At 39.0% G+C, this 17518-nt stretch overlaps 2 protein-coding genes across 4 annotated transcripts in view; one reads left to right on the top strand and one right to left on the bottom strand.

Annotated features, from left to right (window-relative positions):
* Window positions 1-11934, top strand: part of ERO1B (endoplasmic reticulum oxidoreductase 1 beta) — a 32782-nt gene extending 20848 nt beyond the window's left edge. Inside the window, exons 7-16 of one of the 2 annotated variants that reach the window (XM_063328969.1) lie at window positions 70-190; window positions 281-327; window positions 1459-1470; window positions 1617-1643; window positions 2728-2820; window positions 2985-3231; window positions 4096-4165; window positions 5842-5928; window positions 7168-7301; window positions 8213-11934. In XM_063328969.1, coding sequence (XP_063185039.1) covers window positions 70-190; window positions 281-327; window positions 1459-1470; window positions 1617-1643; window positions 2728-2820; window positions 2985-3231; window positions 4096-4165; window positions 5842-5928; window positions 7168-7301; window positions 8213-8273 — 899 coding nt within the window. In that variant the 3' untranslated portion in view covers window positions 8274-11934. The remainder of the gene's footprint in view (window positions 1-69; window positions 191-280; window positions 328-1458; window positions 1471-1616; window positions 1644-2727; window positions 2821-2984; window positions 3232-4095; window positions 4166-5841; window positions 5929-7167; window positions 7302-8212) is intronic. The other variant, XM_063328970.1, reaches the window with a different exon arrangement.
* A 2561-nt stretch (window positions 11935-14495) lies between these two features.
* GPR137B (G protein-coupled receptor 137B) overlaps window positions 14496-17518 on the bottom strand; it is a 33427-nt gene continuing 30404 nt past the window's right edge. For both annotated transcript variants that reach the window (XM_063328971.1, XM_063328972.1), the window contains exons 8-9: window positions 16229-16353; window positions 14496-14669 (exon numbers count right to left, since the gene is read on the bottom strand). In XM_063328971.1, coding sequence (XP_063185041.1) covers window positions 14558-14669; window positions 16229-16353 — 237 coding nt within the window. In that variant the 3' untranslated portion in view covers window positions 14496-14557. The remainder of the gene's footprint in view (window positions 14670-16228; window positions 16354-17518) is intronic.

Here is a 17518-nt window from a genome sequence, read left to right on the forward strand (position 1 = left end):
TTTTTTTTTTTAAACTGAATCATTTTTAAATGACCGATTAGAATATGTAACAAAAGATTTTCTATTTAGATGAGAGATCTCCAGATGCACAGTATGTGGATTTGCTGCTGAATCCAGAACGTTACACGGGATACAAGGGGCCTTCTGCTTGGAGGGTGTGGAACAGCATCTATGAAGAAAACTGCTTCAAGTAATGGAGAGGGAGAGGAAGCCTATTTCTTGGATCTGCGCTTCAGTTTAGCTTAAAACTGATTTTTGTGTTTTCTAACTTATTTTCTAGGCCTCGATCTGTCTATCGTCCTTTAAATCCACTGGCGCCTAGTAGGGGTGGGTCTTGCCTGTTTTATTTTCTAATGCAGTTCTTTTAACATAGTGACTGTTGCAGTACAAGTAATACAAATAGTAATCTTCAGTCTGTAGGTTTGCTTTCTGCTTTGTTCATTTCCTGTGTAGAAGTAGCTGTCTGTTTTCAATAATGAGACTAAGGTTTGTGATATTTGATTACATATGTGCTTAATCTTATGCATGTGAATAGGCTTATTAAGGTCAGGGGAGCTAATGTGAAAACTAAAGAAGATCTCAAACTGTTTAGTAAGTGTGATGGTAATTCTGTAGTGTGGATGGGAAGGAGTTAAAGTTCAACAAAAATTTCAGCACTCTTGCATTCTTCTGTTGTCTTTTTTTTTCCTAGAACATTTAATTTAATCACTTTAGCTCATAGTCATCCTAGTGTAATGTAGCTGGACATTTTCCATCCATAATATTTGATGTTTTACAAATGTACAGATAATGGCATTATTTGAAGAAAGAGTGGATACTTAGAAAGGCTCAGTTATCTGCAAGAATGTTTAAAAGAAAGTATGCCAATGACTTGGGCTTTAAGTTTTCAAATTTAGATTGGAAACTGTAACCTGATGTTCCAAATCAATCAGCTTTCCCCTGTCAGCGTGTCTCATTTCCCTTAAAAAATTAGCTATTAGCCAATATATTAAGTTAGAAAACATACCACAAGTTAGAAAATCAAGATAGCTTTTCATAATTATTAATATTGAGATAACATATTGCTTGTATACACAAATAAAAAGAATTGTAAAAGCAGTTTAACTCAGGGATCAAAATTTCAGAAGGGAGCACTGGTCAGATTGTCAAATAATGTGAACTACAGAAGAAGATTTCCTAATCATCTTTCTGAAGCTAAAATACCATTTTCAAGAACATGTAAATCAACTGCTACTACGATTTCAAATTCTTAGTGACTTTCATTATTATAGTGTCTTTAGTCTTGGGTAGTCTTGAAGAGAAAGAAGAGGATGGAAGGCAATCTGGGTTTTTTTTGCAGATTAAATAAGGTTTTTTGCAATTTTTCAGAGTTTGTAGTAAAGCCTGTGTTTCATTACTGATTTGCTGTAGAAATTATCTTTTTAATGCTTATGGAATTTTCTTTTTTCCCCCCCCAAGGAGGCGATGATGGTAAGTCATCTTATTTTTTGCTACTATTTATTATTATTTAGCTTTATGTCCAGATAGCAGCTAATGTTAGTATGCATAGTAATATAAAGATACTGTACTGTTGAAAATGAATACTCTTCATTTAACCATATACTTTATATTTACAGGAGAATCTTTCTACACATGGCTAGAAGGTAAAGCCTCTTGGATGTGTTAATATAATGTTAAATTCACTAGAAGAAACACTGTAGTATTTTTTTTTTGTCTCGCCAAATATTTTTCAATAATGTAGATTTTTCCAGTAAGTTGTGCAGAACTTCTGAGTGTCATTCAAATAATTATTTGTTTTTTCTTGGTGGTCTTTGGAAATCTCATTCACTTAGATGGTATAACTCTTAAACCCTTCACTGTTTCATGTTCTGTAACGGAGGAGTTCACATCAGTAACAGTTACTTTGATTTTTCTGCTCATTTTAGGCATTTAAGCAGGAATGTGATTATTAGTAACATTGTTAAGGTTCTTCTGTGAAAACAGCATTCAAAAACATTACAGTTTCTTACAGTGCTGTTCCCAGTATGTAAATGAACATAAGTATGTAAGTTCAGAAGGCAAAGCAATTTGCTTTTTATTCATATTTAAACAAAATTATTGTTATAGTGGTAGCAATCAAGATTGCATTTTTTGGCCACCCAATGCCATTACATTTCTGTTTAGGGTGTTTGTATCCATCAAAGTCAGATTTTTCAAGGTTTTGCTCAGTGCATTTAAATCTTCAGTGAGTTTACAGTAAAGCTGGGAAGAAATGGTTTTGCTGTATGCCAATGCCAAAAGGTTTTCTGTGGGTTTTTTTAATATTTTTCTGTAAGGTCACTACTCTAATTCAGTGGTACCTTTAATTCTAATTAGGGTTTCCAGACTGTCAAAATTCAAGGCTATTACAAATTCATTGCTCAAACAATGTAAGCATCTCTTTTTTTGTGTGGCAATTTATCTGTACTAATTTGACCAGATACTTATTCGATTGTATTTATTAGAACACTAAATTACCAAGTAAGAAATGTGAAACTTCATTCTTAGTAAGTCTTTATATAAAAAATAAGAGTTAAACTTTTCCTGTGATGGATATAAGGGCTTATTAACAATGCTGAAGTACCGTAATTGTAACTCTTTAAAGTTAAACAAGGCAGACTTGCATCGCCGAAATGTCGAAATATATTAATTTAAAGACATTATTTCCAGTATTTAGTTTGGAGTTTGATGGTCTTTTTTCCCGGACAGGTCTTTGCCTTGAGAAAAGAGTGTTTTATAAACTCATATCTGGACTTCATGCTAGCATCAACTTGCATCTGTGTGCAAATTATCTTCTTGAAGGTAATTTAAATCTAGGTAAAATTGCTGAATGGAATTTTGCGATATCTGCAACATGTATTTGTTGTGTGGTTTTTTTCTGAAAATTTTTGATCTATACTTAGTTGCTTTCTTTTTCTAAATATGCATGTTTTATTCCCCCTACCCTTTTTTTTGCCTCTGTGTAGAAACGTGGGGGAAGCCTCGCTGGGGACCGAATGTGAAAGAGTTCACTCGTCGCTTTGACCCTATTGAAACAAAAGGAGAAGGACCAAGGAGGCTCAAAAATCTGTATTTCTTATATTTGATAGAGCTGCGTGCTTTGTCAAAGGTTGCACCATACTTTGAGCGTTCAGTTGTTGACCTTTACACTGGAAATGGCCATGAGGATGCTGAATCTAAAGCTCTTTTACTAGATATCTTCAGGGATACAAAGTAAGGCATAAGATTTCTTTTTGTCAATAGTTTGAAATTCTGAGTTATATTCACAAGTGAGAATAGATGACTGCTTGATAGGATAGGACAAGAAGGAGAGTGGAATGAGGAAATGAAAATAATTAATGGGAGAGAACAAGAGGAATTTGTACATTTGATGGAATGAGATTAATATTTTTGAGGTTTGACTATATCAATATTTAAAAAACAAAAACACCCAATCAAAAGAACAAAATGAAGCAAAAACCACACAACAGCCTGAACACCCTGGGCTACTCCCTGTTTGTTGCTTTTTCTGATTCTTCAGTATAATATGCACATGATTTATTTTGAAAAGGAAAATATAGAAAGGAAAAAAGACATGTAGTCTTTTCATGATCCAGTGAGTTAACCAGCTTTTATCATAGACTTAACTCTGGTGCTCTAGACATCCCTTCTTCCTTCTGTTTGTTCTTAAAGGTTCTCTAACCCAGTTCCTTTGCTCACCTTCTTGCTAATTTCTGTGATTGGTAATGTGCTGTGTGGCTTCATTGCTGTCCTTAATCAAAATCTTGCTAGGTATTTGACATGTGGTGAGACAACAATCAACTGAAAGACAAACATTAAGACAATTTCAGCGTGCATTAGAAAGAAAGCTTCATCAGTGGAAAAGAGAATTCTCAACAAAACTGTAAATAACAGACTTCAAGTTACAGTGATTGAATAGTAAAACTGAGACCATTCAGTAATTTTTTAAGAGCTATTCTGCAAAGACTAGGAACTCCAAAAAGTATTTTACACTAATGGCATCAGCTGCTCACCAAGCTTGATGGAATGCTGTAGTTCATGCCAGCATTTGTTTTTTTTGCATTTTGTCTTTATTAGGTCCTTCCATATGCACTTTGATGAGAAGTCCATGTTTGCTGGAGATAAAAAAGGAGCCAAGTCATTAAAGGTAAGTCTAGTTTTCTGAATGACATCCAGAATACCCACGTTAGAATTAAGTAGAGTTATTTTAGAAAACTACTCTACTTACCAGAAGCATACTTCTGAGAGTAGAAAAGGCAGGGATGAAAACTTACAGAATTGTATCTGAGGCCTCTGATTCTACTTTGTAGTAAATGAATGCAAGGTGGTGTCCTGAGCCCAGCAGACTGAAATCTCTGTTTTAGTGCCTTGGGTCTGCCATCAGGTCTGTGGTGAGGCAAATGAGTTGATTGGTATTACCAGTAGTAGCAATAGTGTTTTTTAAATACAGTATGTTTCACATAAGCATCAGAAAAAGTAAAGCACCAAAACAATAACCCAGTGACATTTGGTTTAAAAAAAAAAAAGCTTTATATAGTATAATATATAAGAAGGACATGGACCTGTTGGAGCGGGTCCAGGGGAGGGCCACAAAGATGATCAGAGGGCTGGAGCACCTCTCCTACGAAGACAGGCTGAGAGAGTTGGGGTTGTTCAGCCTGGAGAAGAGAAGGCTCCGGGGAGACCTTGTAGCGGCCTTCCAGTACCTGAAGGGGGCCTACAGGAAAGCTGGGGAGGGGCTGTCTGCAAGGGCATGTAGCGATAGGACGAGGGGCAATGGTTTTAAGCTAGAGCAGGGCAGGTTTAGATTAGACATTAGGAAGAAGTTCTTTACAATGAGGGTGGTGAGACACTGGAACAGGTTGCCCAGAGAGGTGGTGGAGGCCCCATCCCTGGAGACACTCAAGGCCAGGCTGGATGAGGCTCTGAGCAACCTGATCTAGTTGAAGATGTCCCTGCTTACTGCAGGGGGGTTGGACTAGATGACCTTTAAAGGTCCCTTCCAACCCAACACATCCTATGATTCTATATAACGTAATATAATATTATACTTAACATTAGAAAAGCATATTCCTAAACATGGGAACCAAATGTGAATGCTGTGACTGCCTAGTAACTTCCGGTGTTAACATGCTGGTGTTCAGCGCGGTGTGCACTACAATTACACAGTTGGAGAGTGGCTCAGTAATAAAGGTCTGTTTTAATACTTATTAACGCATTTAATACTTATTTCAGTAGAGTATGTAATTTCATCAGCATTAGAAAGAATGCTATTAGAAAGGTGCCAGTAGATTATCAGTGCAGCTAGTGTTTTTCTGACCTTAAATATTTAATTGAGATCATCTTAATTAGTTCTGTGCTATGCTTGCTTCCACTTTGACTGAAGCTGCAAAGCAACAATCTACCCACAGCTTTGGACAGGAAATGTCTTTTGTGAATTGTGACTTGTTTGCCTGTTTGTCAAAAAGGGATTTGAATAATGGTAGAAAAATTGGGCAGGGACACAGATACAGTATTTAATTGCTCAGAAAGTTTTGAGCAAGTTGCTAGAAACTCAGTGTACAGAATCCAAGCGTTACTCTGCATGTCCTGTATTCTTGGGGGTTTTTTTTGAGGAATTAACTAATAGCATTGGCTTGGAAACAAAATTCTGGTTTCACATGGACCATAGTTATGGCCTGACCACATACAGTAGTGGTTTTGTTCCGCTTTAGTAATAGAGTAATTGATACTCTATTGGTACTAGGTTAGTTAACCTTCTGTTTTTGTAAAGCTAAGAGATATTTTAAGTTAATGGTTTTTTACTTTGTTTTTAACTGATAGGAAGAATTCAGATTGCATTTCAAGAACATATCCCGCATAATGGATTGTGTTGGATGTGATAAGTGCAGGCTGTGGGGCAAACTGCAGGTATAGTTTGTTTTATGTATGTGTGCATGGCTGGGGGGGGGTTAGAAGATAAGCATCTACTTCAGTTTGGCTGGATGCCTCTTGCCTTAGCATTCAGACTTTGTGCACATGGTTGGTCTTTGATATCCTTACCTATATATTAAAAACAGACAGATGTTTAGTTCATTGTTCAATAAATTTGTTTAAAAAATTTATTTTTAGTCTACAGATATATAATTTACTAAAAGGTATAGTTTGTAGTCTCTGAAAAAAATGTGTTTAGAGAAGATGCTTCACGGCGAAGTCTTATGGCAATCAGTATCTTATCTGTATTCAGTGATCAGATGAGCCTTGCAGAATCCCCTGTGGGTGGGAAGCCTTCCTGGAAATACAGCACTTCCTTAATTGTTAGAAAATTCAGCAAGAGATTTAACTCCACAACTTGACATATAAGAAAGAAGTAGTAATTCAGATTTTCACAATTTATGCAGAAGGCAGCAAATGAATGCAAAGGTGCACAGTAAAGCTGGAAGTTTAAAAGCAGAATTTCAGTTTCTGGACACCTTTTATTTTTTAACTGAGAACAAGTTCTTAAAACTGAAGACTAATGTTAAGTCAAGATTGGGAATAGTTGTTACTTTGGGGTGCCTACTGAACTATACTGTTGTATAACGTTAAGCTTATCAGAGTTCAGTTTTCAAAGAAATTTATAACATCAAAAATTTGGTGGTCTCTGCTGGATTTCTGGAGTTCTGCTTACCCTGTCCTAGTTAATGCTTCTGATCTATTACTGTTTTTTCCTTCTCACACAAAATGAAATAGGGCCAGATTTCTTGACCTAGAAAATTCTCTTGCAGCCAGCCTCAACCACTTTTTATCAAAATCCAGTGGTTGTTTCTATAGACTGATTAAAAGAGGAAATACGAATAGCTGCTTCTGTTCTATTTCTGTGTAGAAAATGGGGATTGAAACTGAAATTGCAATGTCTGCCACTGGGACTGGAGGTGGTAAAAATAGAAGTGTTGTGATACCTCGTAATAAAACCTAGTTTGACTTGGAAGGGGGGAGGGGGGAAGAAAAGGGGAGATCTGATCCAATAGCTCCTGCGGCAGTGGGGCATCTGTAAGGCAAGGGGCGGGAGGGAGCTGGAAGTGTTGTACCAGGCATATATTCCAATGCGTCTGCTGTGGCTGAGAAGAAAAGAGATGGGAAGTGAAGGAGTGATCTTATTGATCTTAAAACGTTGGACTTTTCTTCTAGACTCAAGGCTTAGGAACTGCTCTGAAGATCTTGTTTTCCGAGAAGGAGATACAGAGCCTTCCTGAGAATAGCCCGTCAAAAGGTTTTCAACTCACACGCCAAGAAATAGTTGCTCTTGTAAATGCCTTTGGAAGGTAAGTGGGTTTTTTCTTAATTATCTGTGTAGTAGAAAACCAGTAAAACTTCAGTACAACACTCAAGGTCTGTGGAAAGATGGTATTGTACATGTAGCTGTATCTTTTAAAGGCTGAATTATTATTAGTGATACTAATAAAATTAGTGCCATCAAACTGAGCACGTGGAGTGCTGATTATTAGCCTTGGACATTGTTGTGTGTTGGGATCCAATTCTTCTCTTTATCTCAAACCTCATAAATTCCATCTTGTGAAAGCTGGATTTAAGTCTCAAACAGTCTTAAGCATTAGGCTTTGGGTATGTCTCCTCAGTTTTGGATGCTGAATAGAGCTGTTCTACTTCTTTTTTTTTATATTTCTGTTTTACATGTGTGTACGTCAAAAGTAGTGAAAGGGAAAAAAGATACTTGGAGATTTTTTAATTTTCATGTATGATGTGATTATTTTTGTTAAAACTTTAATTTTGTTTAATTTTTTGAAAACAGAAAGTATTTGCCCCATTCAAGTGATGAAATAAAACATTTCAAGAGCTTTAAAAGATGTGTAGAACTTGCGTTGTTCGTCATGCTAGTTCTTCAGATCTTGAATATAACAATCTGGTCCTGTTGAAAGAATGTAATTAATGTTTATTACCTCTGCTTAGAGATTTTTATAGATGTTTAATGAAGTCAGGAAAACTTAAAACATACCTAAACTGTAATCCCTGTAGTATACTATGTAAATATAATGGAGAAGTCAGACAGTAGATCTTTTGCAGGAAAGTAATATCTTAGTTAATCTTTGGGAGAGAATTGTGTTTAAAAAACAAACAAGCAAACAAAACAACAACAAAAAGCCCTCATGGAAGATGATGATTTGCACTTCTCTTTCGCAGTTGACATACTAACATTTAAGGGGTTTTTGTTTTGCAGGCTTTCCACAAGTATAAGAGAGTTGCAGAATTTTAAAGTTTTATTACAACAAACTAGGTAATGAAGGCCTTTGCACACCTCCATTAGTGAAGACCATTTACGTGACTGCATTGAGCAGAAGGAACTGATCCTTACAGGACTCACATGAACTGATAAAAAGTAAAATCAAGTACCAACTTGAATATTTATGTTCAAACTAGGAATGGTTATTAATTAGAAAAGATATTTATGAATGAAATATATAGTTTTTAAATGTGTAAATTATGCTGATCTGTTTATTTTTTAAGTTCTCTGCTCACAGTTCTGTTGTACTGAAACTACATAAATTTTCTTTATTTCCTTGTCTTTTTGAGACAGTTGTTTTATATGAAAACATATGTACCTCCACCCTGACTTGGCCTGTCCTGAGAGAGGTGGTTCGCCTCTCCCCGGTACTCAGCTTCAGTGTATTCTAAGGACTGAGTATGCTGATTCTGGCTGTCTAAAAGAAAAGAAAAAACAAAACAAAAAATGGAGAAGGAAATAAGGTTCTTGTTGAGTTCTGACTTCTTACTGTAATAATGAAACTTACTTAAAAATAGGAAATTTACTGAGCAGAAAGTTTTGTTTCACACCAAGCTCCTTTGCATCTTGCTGATATCAACATTTTTTTCCCTTATGTGCTGCTTTCCAGAAGCTCCTTTTTTTTTTTTCTTTAAAATAACTACCTTGTCTCTGATGCAGCACAGTTGGAAGTGACATTTCTGCAGCCCTTTGGCTACTCTGCGTTTGCCTGGGGGGAGTGCAAGAGGGCAGGGGGAGATGGGTAGTGGAGTGCTGCCAGCTGAAACGCCTCAGTCAATCAAATGAGTATTTTATTTTCTAGATTGTAATCGCAAGTTCGGTTCCAGAAATTGTCTTTTTAATGTCTAAAGTGTTAAAATAGCACGTTTCAATCTTTGAGCTGTAGAAATAGATTTGCTCTTTATGGGTTATGTTTTCATGCTACGTTAAAAGGTCAGTACAAAAAAATAAGAACTTGTTTTTGTAGTCACTTTTAAAAAAAGATGCTTTTTAAAATTCATAATCATACTGACATTTAATACCGCATACTCTATCTATGCAATCCCTATCTGTATCTTCTTTAAAAGGATATTCAGTGTAATAAAACGGGTATGTTAATAATGTAACTTTCATAAAATAAGGAATTACTTGTGTATCATTGTCCACAAATGTCAATGATAATTTACCATTGTCCAAAACAGAATTCAAAAACAGCACTGCTGATTAGTAGCAACCAAATATGGTTTAAATTTAAAATGAAGTAATAATTATTTTTTTTTCAAACCAGCATGTTTCAAAGTGAAGTTAAGCATTATGAATGTAGGAAGTGCTGGTAACAGTGTAGATAACATCTCTTGTTTTTAAAAATAAGTCTTCACAAAATAAAGTGCTCTTAAACATTTTTCACCCAACCAGATATTTAGTGACCTGTTTATATAATTGATTGTAACTGTATTGGCTTCCATAATGTGGTCCTTTACAGCTGAGATTTTCTGAAAGCTGGAATACGCTCTGTGTCCCTTGTTTCCAGACTAGCCTCAAATTCCTACCTGACTGGAAATGAGACGGACTCTCCTGCTGCCACTTGCTACTATAAAAAATACAGTTTCTCAAGAACCCTCTTGAGTCAAACTGGGATAAGCTAAATGAAAGGAGGGGGAAAACCAACCAACCAAACAAAAAAAAAAAAAAACAACAAAAAAACCCAAACCAAAAAAAAAAAGCCCACCCCCACAAAACTTTGGTGATAGTTGCACAAATTGGCAATGAACTGGTATCCAGTCCTAAGTTCCTGTTTAAGCCAGTAGATTAATTTAATGTGGAGTTGGAGAAAGCTGATACCAGTCTGGGTACGTCCCGTTCTTAACCGGCAGCCTCTCTTGCCTGCAGGCACCCTTGTCTGAGCAAGTCACCACAGGCTTCCTTTTTCCAGTTAGTGGAGAAGAGCGGGCGATTTGTAGGTGGATTCACCTGGCCTCTTCCGAGCTCTGGATGATCCACTCCAGGATGCAGCGATTTGCACCCTAGAGTGGATTTTTCTCCATTAAATTGAAGTGGGAACCCAGGTAACTAGCTCAGATGTGAACATCTATGTTTGGTAAATGAGTTCCACCCCGAGTATCTAACTCTTCTGAGTAATTGTATATATTGAAAGAGTGTGGTTTTCAGTTGGCCATTAATTCCTTGCCTTTTGGATTGACCTGCAAGGGCTAGAACCTGTAGGCTCACTTGTGTGAATGCTGTATAGCTGGGACTTATCTGTGTTATTATAGTGCCTAAAGCTTTAGGCAGAATTTTTTTATTTGAAAAAAATAAAATAGATTGTGTTGTCTGTGCTGCCCCAGGAAAGGCCTGAGTCTCAGAATTGTTTCTTTCCTTTTTCCCCTGCCTTTATGGGGAAAGTGAATTGCTTCCAACCTTCTTCTGGGGATGCAACTTGCTATTTTTCTTTTTATTTTTTTTTTCCACCTGTGCCTGGCTAAAATCTACAGACACTGAAGCAGCATCACATACTAGCATCGTGCACCTGCTCATGGGAGAGGTGAGAGATTTGGGCACCCAGATCCCGGGCATCTGCTCCCTGCAGCCCCCATTGGCACAGTGCAGGCAAGGCTAATCCCGTTGGGGAAGAACATAAAGAGATGGGAAGCTTTTTCTTCTTTTCCTTTGTGTCACGGAAACACGGGAATGCAGCCGAACAGCACATTCTGTGTACGGGGAAGTTCTGTCGCATTTGAAGGTACATATCTCTTGGTGATCAAATATGGAAGGCATTTCACTTCACTGTCATTGTAGAAATAGGATGTAAGATTTTTCCTGTTACAAATCTAGTTGAAACAATTTTCCTGTCACCCTCTTTTTTTTTTTCTGTATTTGATGTACATTCTGTGACTATGCTGCCTATGAAGTTTTACCCTGTGAGTTGGATGACTTAGTTCTTTATATGTTAAATTAAATTTTAGACATCTACAGGTCCGTTTTTATACTAAAGGTTAGTTACACTGTCCATGACCTGTAAACTATTTTAAATTCCGGCTTGTCAACATTGCCTGCCATTCATTTCAGAGGAAAAGTTACATTCCTTGTACAAATGACACAATGATTGTAATCCCAGAGGTAGCGAGAAGACAAAAATGTTTCTTTATTTTTCCCAAGTCATGAAGACTGATGTGAAATGGTAAAAGGACTTGGTGCAAACTGCATAGGCAAAATGTAGGGCGCTGCTGCTGAACAAGTAGCACTTCAGTGCCTGAGGAGGAAGGTGCAAATACAGATTTTAAACCAGTAAAATATAGAGACTCGTGGAAGCTGGAATAACGAAAGCGTTTTCCTCCTCCAGCTGCTGATTTGTGCTGTCTGTCATTGTATGTGCACGAAATACACCGTGCCACACTTCCTTGAGTTGTGTTTTGACGGTTGGGTTGCCTTTATCTTGACCTTGCTTTGTGCTTTTCTGGGAAATGACCTGTAATATGTTGTAAATAATCTAGATGCTTATGTTTATAAAGGAGCAATCAGCAATTCATCACTCTACAACTCCTCCATACGGCTAGCCTATTAAAATGTAATATTTATTAAAATCAAAATCAACGTTGGAACTGCTTACTGAGATCTAAACACTTCTGAACCTTTGCTATGTTTGAATCTATAAAATGCAAATTAAAGTATTTTCTGCTACAGCTTCTTTTCGTGAATGTAATTTTTGGGTTTTCACTTGAAACTTTTTTTTACTTCTCATTTCATTTCCCTTTCAACTACACTTGGTAGAAACGATATAACTTAAATTATTTACATGTCGGCCATTTAAGCTTAAGATGCTGATCAGGTTTCCGTTCTCACTTTAATTCCTTTCAAAAAATGAATGTAACCTGTGTAGCTGTTGCTGTTCCCAGCGCACTGCGGTGTGGCAGCGCAGCAGAAATTCCTGTGGCAGAATTACAGGATGTTTCTGGATGAATATGGCCAAATTTAGCCACTGTTTCAGTCCAATTGTTTTAAGAGCTGTAAAGGCTTATTTTGAAATGAAGTTGGGTCCCTTCTGTCCCTTTCTCAGGCTAGCTTATAAAATCAATTTTGTAAATATTTTTTCTGGTTGGTTTACTCAGTGGGGCTCTTCATGTGAAATTACTCCCCCTAAAGGATTTCTGCAGTGTTCTGTTTCATTCTGCGTATGTATTTTTTTTTTTTTAACAAGTTATCTTACTAAAAATTTGATACACGTATTTCATCCTCGGTTTAGGTGGGTAAGTACCTGTTACACAGGTGATGATAATTATAGCGATTTAACTTACATTTAACGTTGCACCTTGTTGTTTAAATCTCCTGTGTTTTGAGAGTATTTAATTCATTACTATGATTGGTTATAGTCACTTGTGATTCCACTTTCTGCATGCGTACTGTGGCATGGGGATTAAGCTTGTTTTAAGCACAGAATTCTCATAATTAAATTTTTGCTGTGCGGCTCTATCTACTGTGAAGAAAATGTAATTCCTGCAGACTTTTCTTGCACTGTGTCTTCAGGCGGTTTTGTACAAACACGGTTGTAGAATTACAAAGGGTTTAATAAAACTTCTGTTCCTCTCCTAACCCTGTGGCAGCTTTTTTAAGCTCTGGCTGATGGTTTAATTGCCTTTTTGTCTTCAGTGAACGTTTGGGAAGAAGTAAAGAAACTCATGGAAGCTCTGGAGGGCAAACAAGTGGCAGGCTGCTTCTGCCAGAGGTAACGCTCGTGCTTTGATTTTTACCACAACGGCCCCAAAACCCAAAGAGCCTGTGGAAGACTTGGCATAGGAGTGTGGCACCGCTCTGCTTTCGGCTTCCAAGCAGCCCTGGTCGCATCTACTCCCCATCCCTTCTTTTATTCCCGTATATCCTCTGTGAAACGTGTATTTCTATGTGAAACTAGAGAGAATTCTCTAGTTCTTACATTTCCTGAAGCTGAATATGAGGAAAACACCACGCCTGTCCACCATTTGGGGATGCTGTAGTACACCTCAAAATGGACTACTTTTATACAAGTAAAGTTTACTATAAGAAATATGTTTTTCTCCTAGGGAAATTCGGATTGGATTACGGTGGGGAATTCCATGTGGGGAAGGAGAAAGAGATGCTGGGGGCGCAGAGCTCTTCACAGCAGAGCACGCCAGGCAGCACTGGGCACAATAAACAGACCTGAAGTAGAGTTGGGGTTCCTGCTTGCCTTAGTAAGCCTAAAAATAATTAATACTAATCTATGTACAAATGTCACATATTAGAATGGTATTTATTCACCATTTCCACCACAAACCACCAAATTTATCCCTGAACATACAAGGCTGAAGCATGGCTTTGCTGACCTTCTGCTAATTATGTGGAATTTATCCTCTAGGTCCACTTGAGGTTTTTCTGCTTTATGTATTTCTGGTTCTTGTTCTATTCCCAGACTGCACTTGCTAGGTTTTCAATAAATAAATAGGTACTATTTGTATCCGTCTCCCTGGCTAGGTATCTGATTTACTCTTCTACATAATATACCTAGAACTAATTGACAGAGATGATCGCATAACTTTAGTTTTTCAAACTTAGGAATTTTCAGCCTGTTCTGCAGTTCACAGTGCTCCAGGCAGAGCAGATGCCTGTCTCTGCCCTGCTGAGACTGTCCCTAGAGCTGCTGAGAAGATACAATTTTCTTGCTTTCTTAGGAGAATGCGGTGTGTTTTGAGATCGTCACTAGAGTATAGATGACTTTTAGCCTCCAACCATCATTCCGCATTGAGGAAGCAGTGATAATACGAAGAGTAAATTGTGCTCCAAGACTGTAGCAGTAAGTTGAAAAGACTGTATTTAATTGGGCTGGCGTTTTTCCCTTACAGGCTTTTATGTGCATGTAAGAATTGCTACTGTCATGCATTTGAACAACCCGTTCATGTGTTTACAGTATATTCATCTTAATAATGTATTTCTAACCTAATACACAGTGTAAAAATAAAAATACTTAGAAAATAATTATGCCATTTCACTTCATGAAATTTGCTCTTTTAAAACGAGCATAAAATGATTAAATTATACTCTCTAACAACTCTATTCAAAGCCAAAAATACCATGGCTTAGAACAAGGTATTAATTAGAACAGTTCAAAGTTTAAATCATTAGCTTATACTTCTCCTTGAACTATGAAAAGCTCGTGGCAAAGACAAGTTCTTCATTTCTCTGTGCATAGGAACGCTTCTAAAAAACAAAAGGTGAAGAAAAATTGCTAAGCTTTGTTTTTCAGAACATTTGTTTTAATATTGGAATGTCCTAGAACGCTGTAGTTGATTGAAGTTATATAGGGCTTGGCCGGTCCGTGTCTAGTGTTGGATCTTGCTGGAGGGATCCTATGTAAGCCATGAAGCTGTTGTTGTGATGGCCCCAGTCGTAGTAGTCTGGAGAGAAACTGAAAAAGAAAACGGAAGAATTAGTGACTTGGCAGGTTGGTGCTGCAGGTACCTAATTAACAAACGTGGGCAAAATGCAGTCACAGCGATGTAGTTCTTGCCCTGAAGTGCAAAAATAAAATAAAACCCCAAGCAGAGGTTCCGGCAGCTATTTATTTTTTGGATTTGTCAATTATTTTGGCCCAAGTGCATTCAACTCGCTGTTTCCTGACTCTTCTAGCTCTCTAAAGACTCTCCCCTTCCTGCTTCGCTCATCCGGAACGTGTTTGAAAACCCTAGCAGCCAAGTCCTGTCACTGCAAGGGCCTGGTGGTGAGAGAGCTAACCCCCCCGGGTCCATGCAGAAGGGATGGGTTCTTGGTTAGCCGCTCTGGCACACTGGCTTCTCTCCCACAAGCGCTGTGAGACCACGCACGTGGCTGGCGTGGTTTCCACTGGGAACTGTGCCTGTGGTACCGGTGTGGCTGGTTGCCTCATGCCTCCGTGCAGAAGGGAGGGTGCCTCTGGCTGTAGGCTGGATACCAGCCTGGCACCCACCACCTGCAGCATCCTCGATGGGTTTAGTTACCACGTGAAGAGCTATGGCAGGGGCAGGATGACTGAGAACTGTAAATAGCGGATATCCAACTCTACCGTATCGTGGTTTGGGCTCAGAGACGGCGACTACGCAATCTTAGCTAAATGAGCGACAAGCACTAGCTCTGGGTACGTTAGCTACCGTTAGCAAGTTCGTCTTCATTTTAAGATGACGGATTACACTTATCTACTACTAGCATGCGGGAGGTACAGGAAGAAGCAAATGAGGAACATGTAACTGAGCCGCCTTCCGGGGCAGGAGAGTGTCCTGGCAGTGCCCTTCCTTCTCCGCACTGGGTGCTATCCTTCTTGCTGGGAACTGCTCCTTCCTGGAAGGGAATCCTTGCCTAAAGCTCACAGTTACACAGAGAAAACAGGCTTTTTGTGCCAGTTCTGGGTTGCGTGGCATTTTGGCAGTTAGGTGGATTCCCGTAAGCTTTTAGCAAGTGGAAAAGCAAATGCCCCCTTCATTGCAGGTAACCCCCAAGACATTTAGCCATGTTACAGGGCAACCTGAGTTGGGAGACACTCAACTGCCACCATTGCAAGCTGCTGCCTGCGCTGTCGAGCTTTGCCTTGCTCTCCCAGATGGCCGGGAGACAGCTGTTTTTCTCGGTTGCCTTGCTCACACACACGTAAACTAGTAAATGGCACTTCTTAGGCTACTCTGGGAAGAAACAGAGGGTGAAACGTGCAACCCAAACATCCCACCTGAGTTTTTCAGAGCAGCACGCTGTTACAATTCTTAAATTATGGAATCAATTTCATTCTTGTGTCCTTGCAGTCTCTGTGGGGCCCTTGGATCCCTACAGTCACTCGGTGCTGCCTTTCCACTTCAGCTTCCCCCTTCGCTTCCCCTCATCCCTTGGAATTTATGCAACGTTTGGAGCTAAATGATTTGCGTCAGTCTTCTGCAGTGTGTGAGAGTTGGTCCTCCTCCAGTTTCTGTCAGGGGAAGCAAGCGGTTCCCTCTTGTATCTCACCTGCCCTGTGCCCCCGGTGGTGCAATATTCCATGCTAGATCGTCATCGCTGTCGTATCTGCGAGGGTTGTCAAAGAAATAAGATCTGGGACTGAAGCCATGGCTTGGGACCATTCCTGCATTGGCCTGAGGGAAGGGAAACCACAGTCAAATTTTACACTTGCTGTAGACAGTAGACATCTTTCTGCATTTTCTGTTTTTCTCTACCAGCACAGTGATAGTCTACTGATCTTAACGGCTTTTTCTTTTCCTTCCTTCTAGCTAACAGAGGACCCATTTCTGAAAGCACCCTCCAGTATGCATTTAACCTGTCTGCTGAATTCCTGTCCGTTCTGGACGCTTTGTGCTTTCAGCCAGCTGACTTGAAGTGAGCACGGGGAAGCAGCTGACGAGCTGGAGGATACGAAATGCCTGAAGGGATTTGGTTTTACCTCCCACATCTGCAGCCCTCCCTCCTGGTGCGTTACCTCCCCTGCCTCAGGAACTGATCATGCTGAACCTTGGCACCCTGCTTAATGCAACCACAGCTGAAAAGCCTCTCTGAGCAATTCCAGTATCCACCCTACAGTGCTGTGAGTGTCAAATCCCAAGGAAAGGTCCTTTGATAAAACAGGGAAACGGGTACATGTAAGTCCTTCATTTACAAAGCATTTTGCTTTTATTTCCCTATGAATCAAAACAGAAAACACAGAAGATTCAAAAGGTCAGTTTGATTTTGGAAGCAGTGCAGAGGGACATCCAGGACCCAGCTGAGCTTCTTCCATGGATCCACTGCTTCTGTTCCCAGGGAACAGCATTCCCTGCACCTGCGGATAAGCCAGGATGACATTTTCTGCTTGGCCTTAAGCAGGAGGGCAGTTTAATCTCCCCGTATTTTTTAGATGTTAAATAACTTCAACAAAGATGAACTAAAAATAGGTCCATCTCTGTCATCTCCCCATTTCCAACGTTTGCCTGGCTGAAGGTATGGAAGGCAATGGGCCACGCACTGCTGTTACCCTTGTGTCAGCACCAAAGCACACAGACACCTCGTTCCAGGCTGTGATCATCTGTCGAGTGGAGCTTTACCTTTGAACAGAGCTGAACGCAGGCTGCCGCTAATCATACTTTTTGTTTCTGAAGTCCTGAATGAAATACAAAACCAAAGCACAACTATTTCTTAGGTCATAGAATCGTTTAGGTTGGAAAAGACCTTTAAGATCATCAAGTCCAACCGTTAAACTAGCACTGCCAAGACCACCATTAAACCATGTCCCTAAGTGCCACATCTACAGATCCTTTAAATACCTCC

This window comes from Chroicocephalus ridibundus, chromosome 3 (assembly GCF_963924245.1).
Source record: "Chroicocephalus ridibundus chromosome 3, bChrRid1.1, whole genome shotgun sequence".
Taxonomy (NCBI): domain Eukaryota; kingdom Metazoa; phylum Chordata; class Aves; order Charadriiformes; family Laridae; genus Chroicocephalus; species Chroicocephalus ridibundus.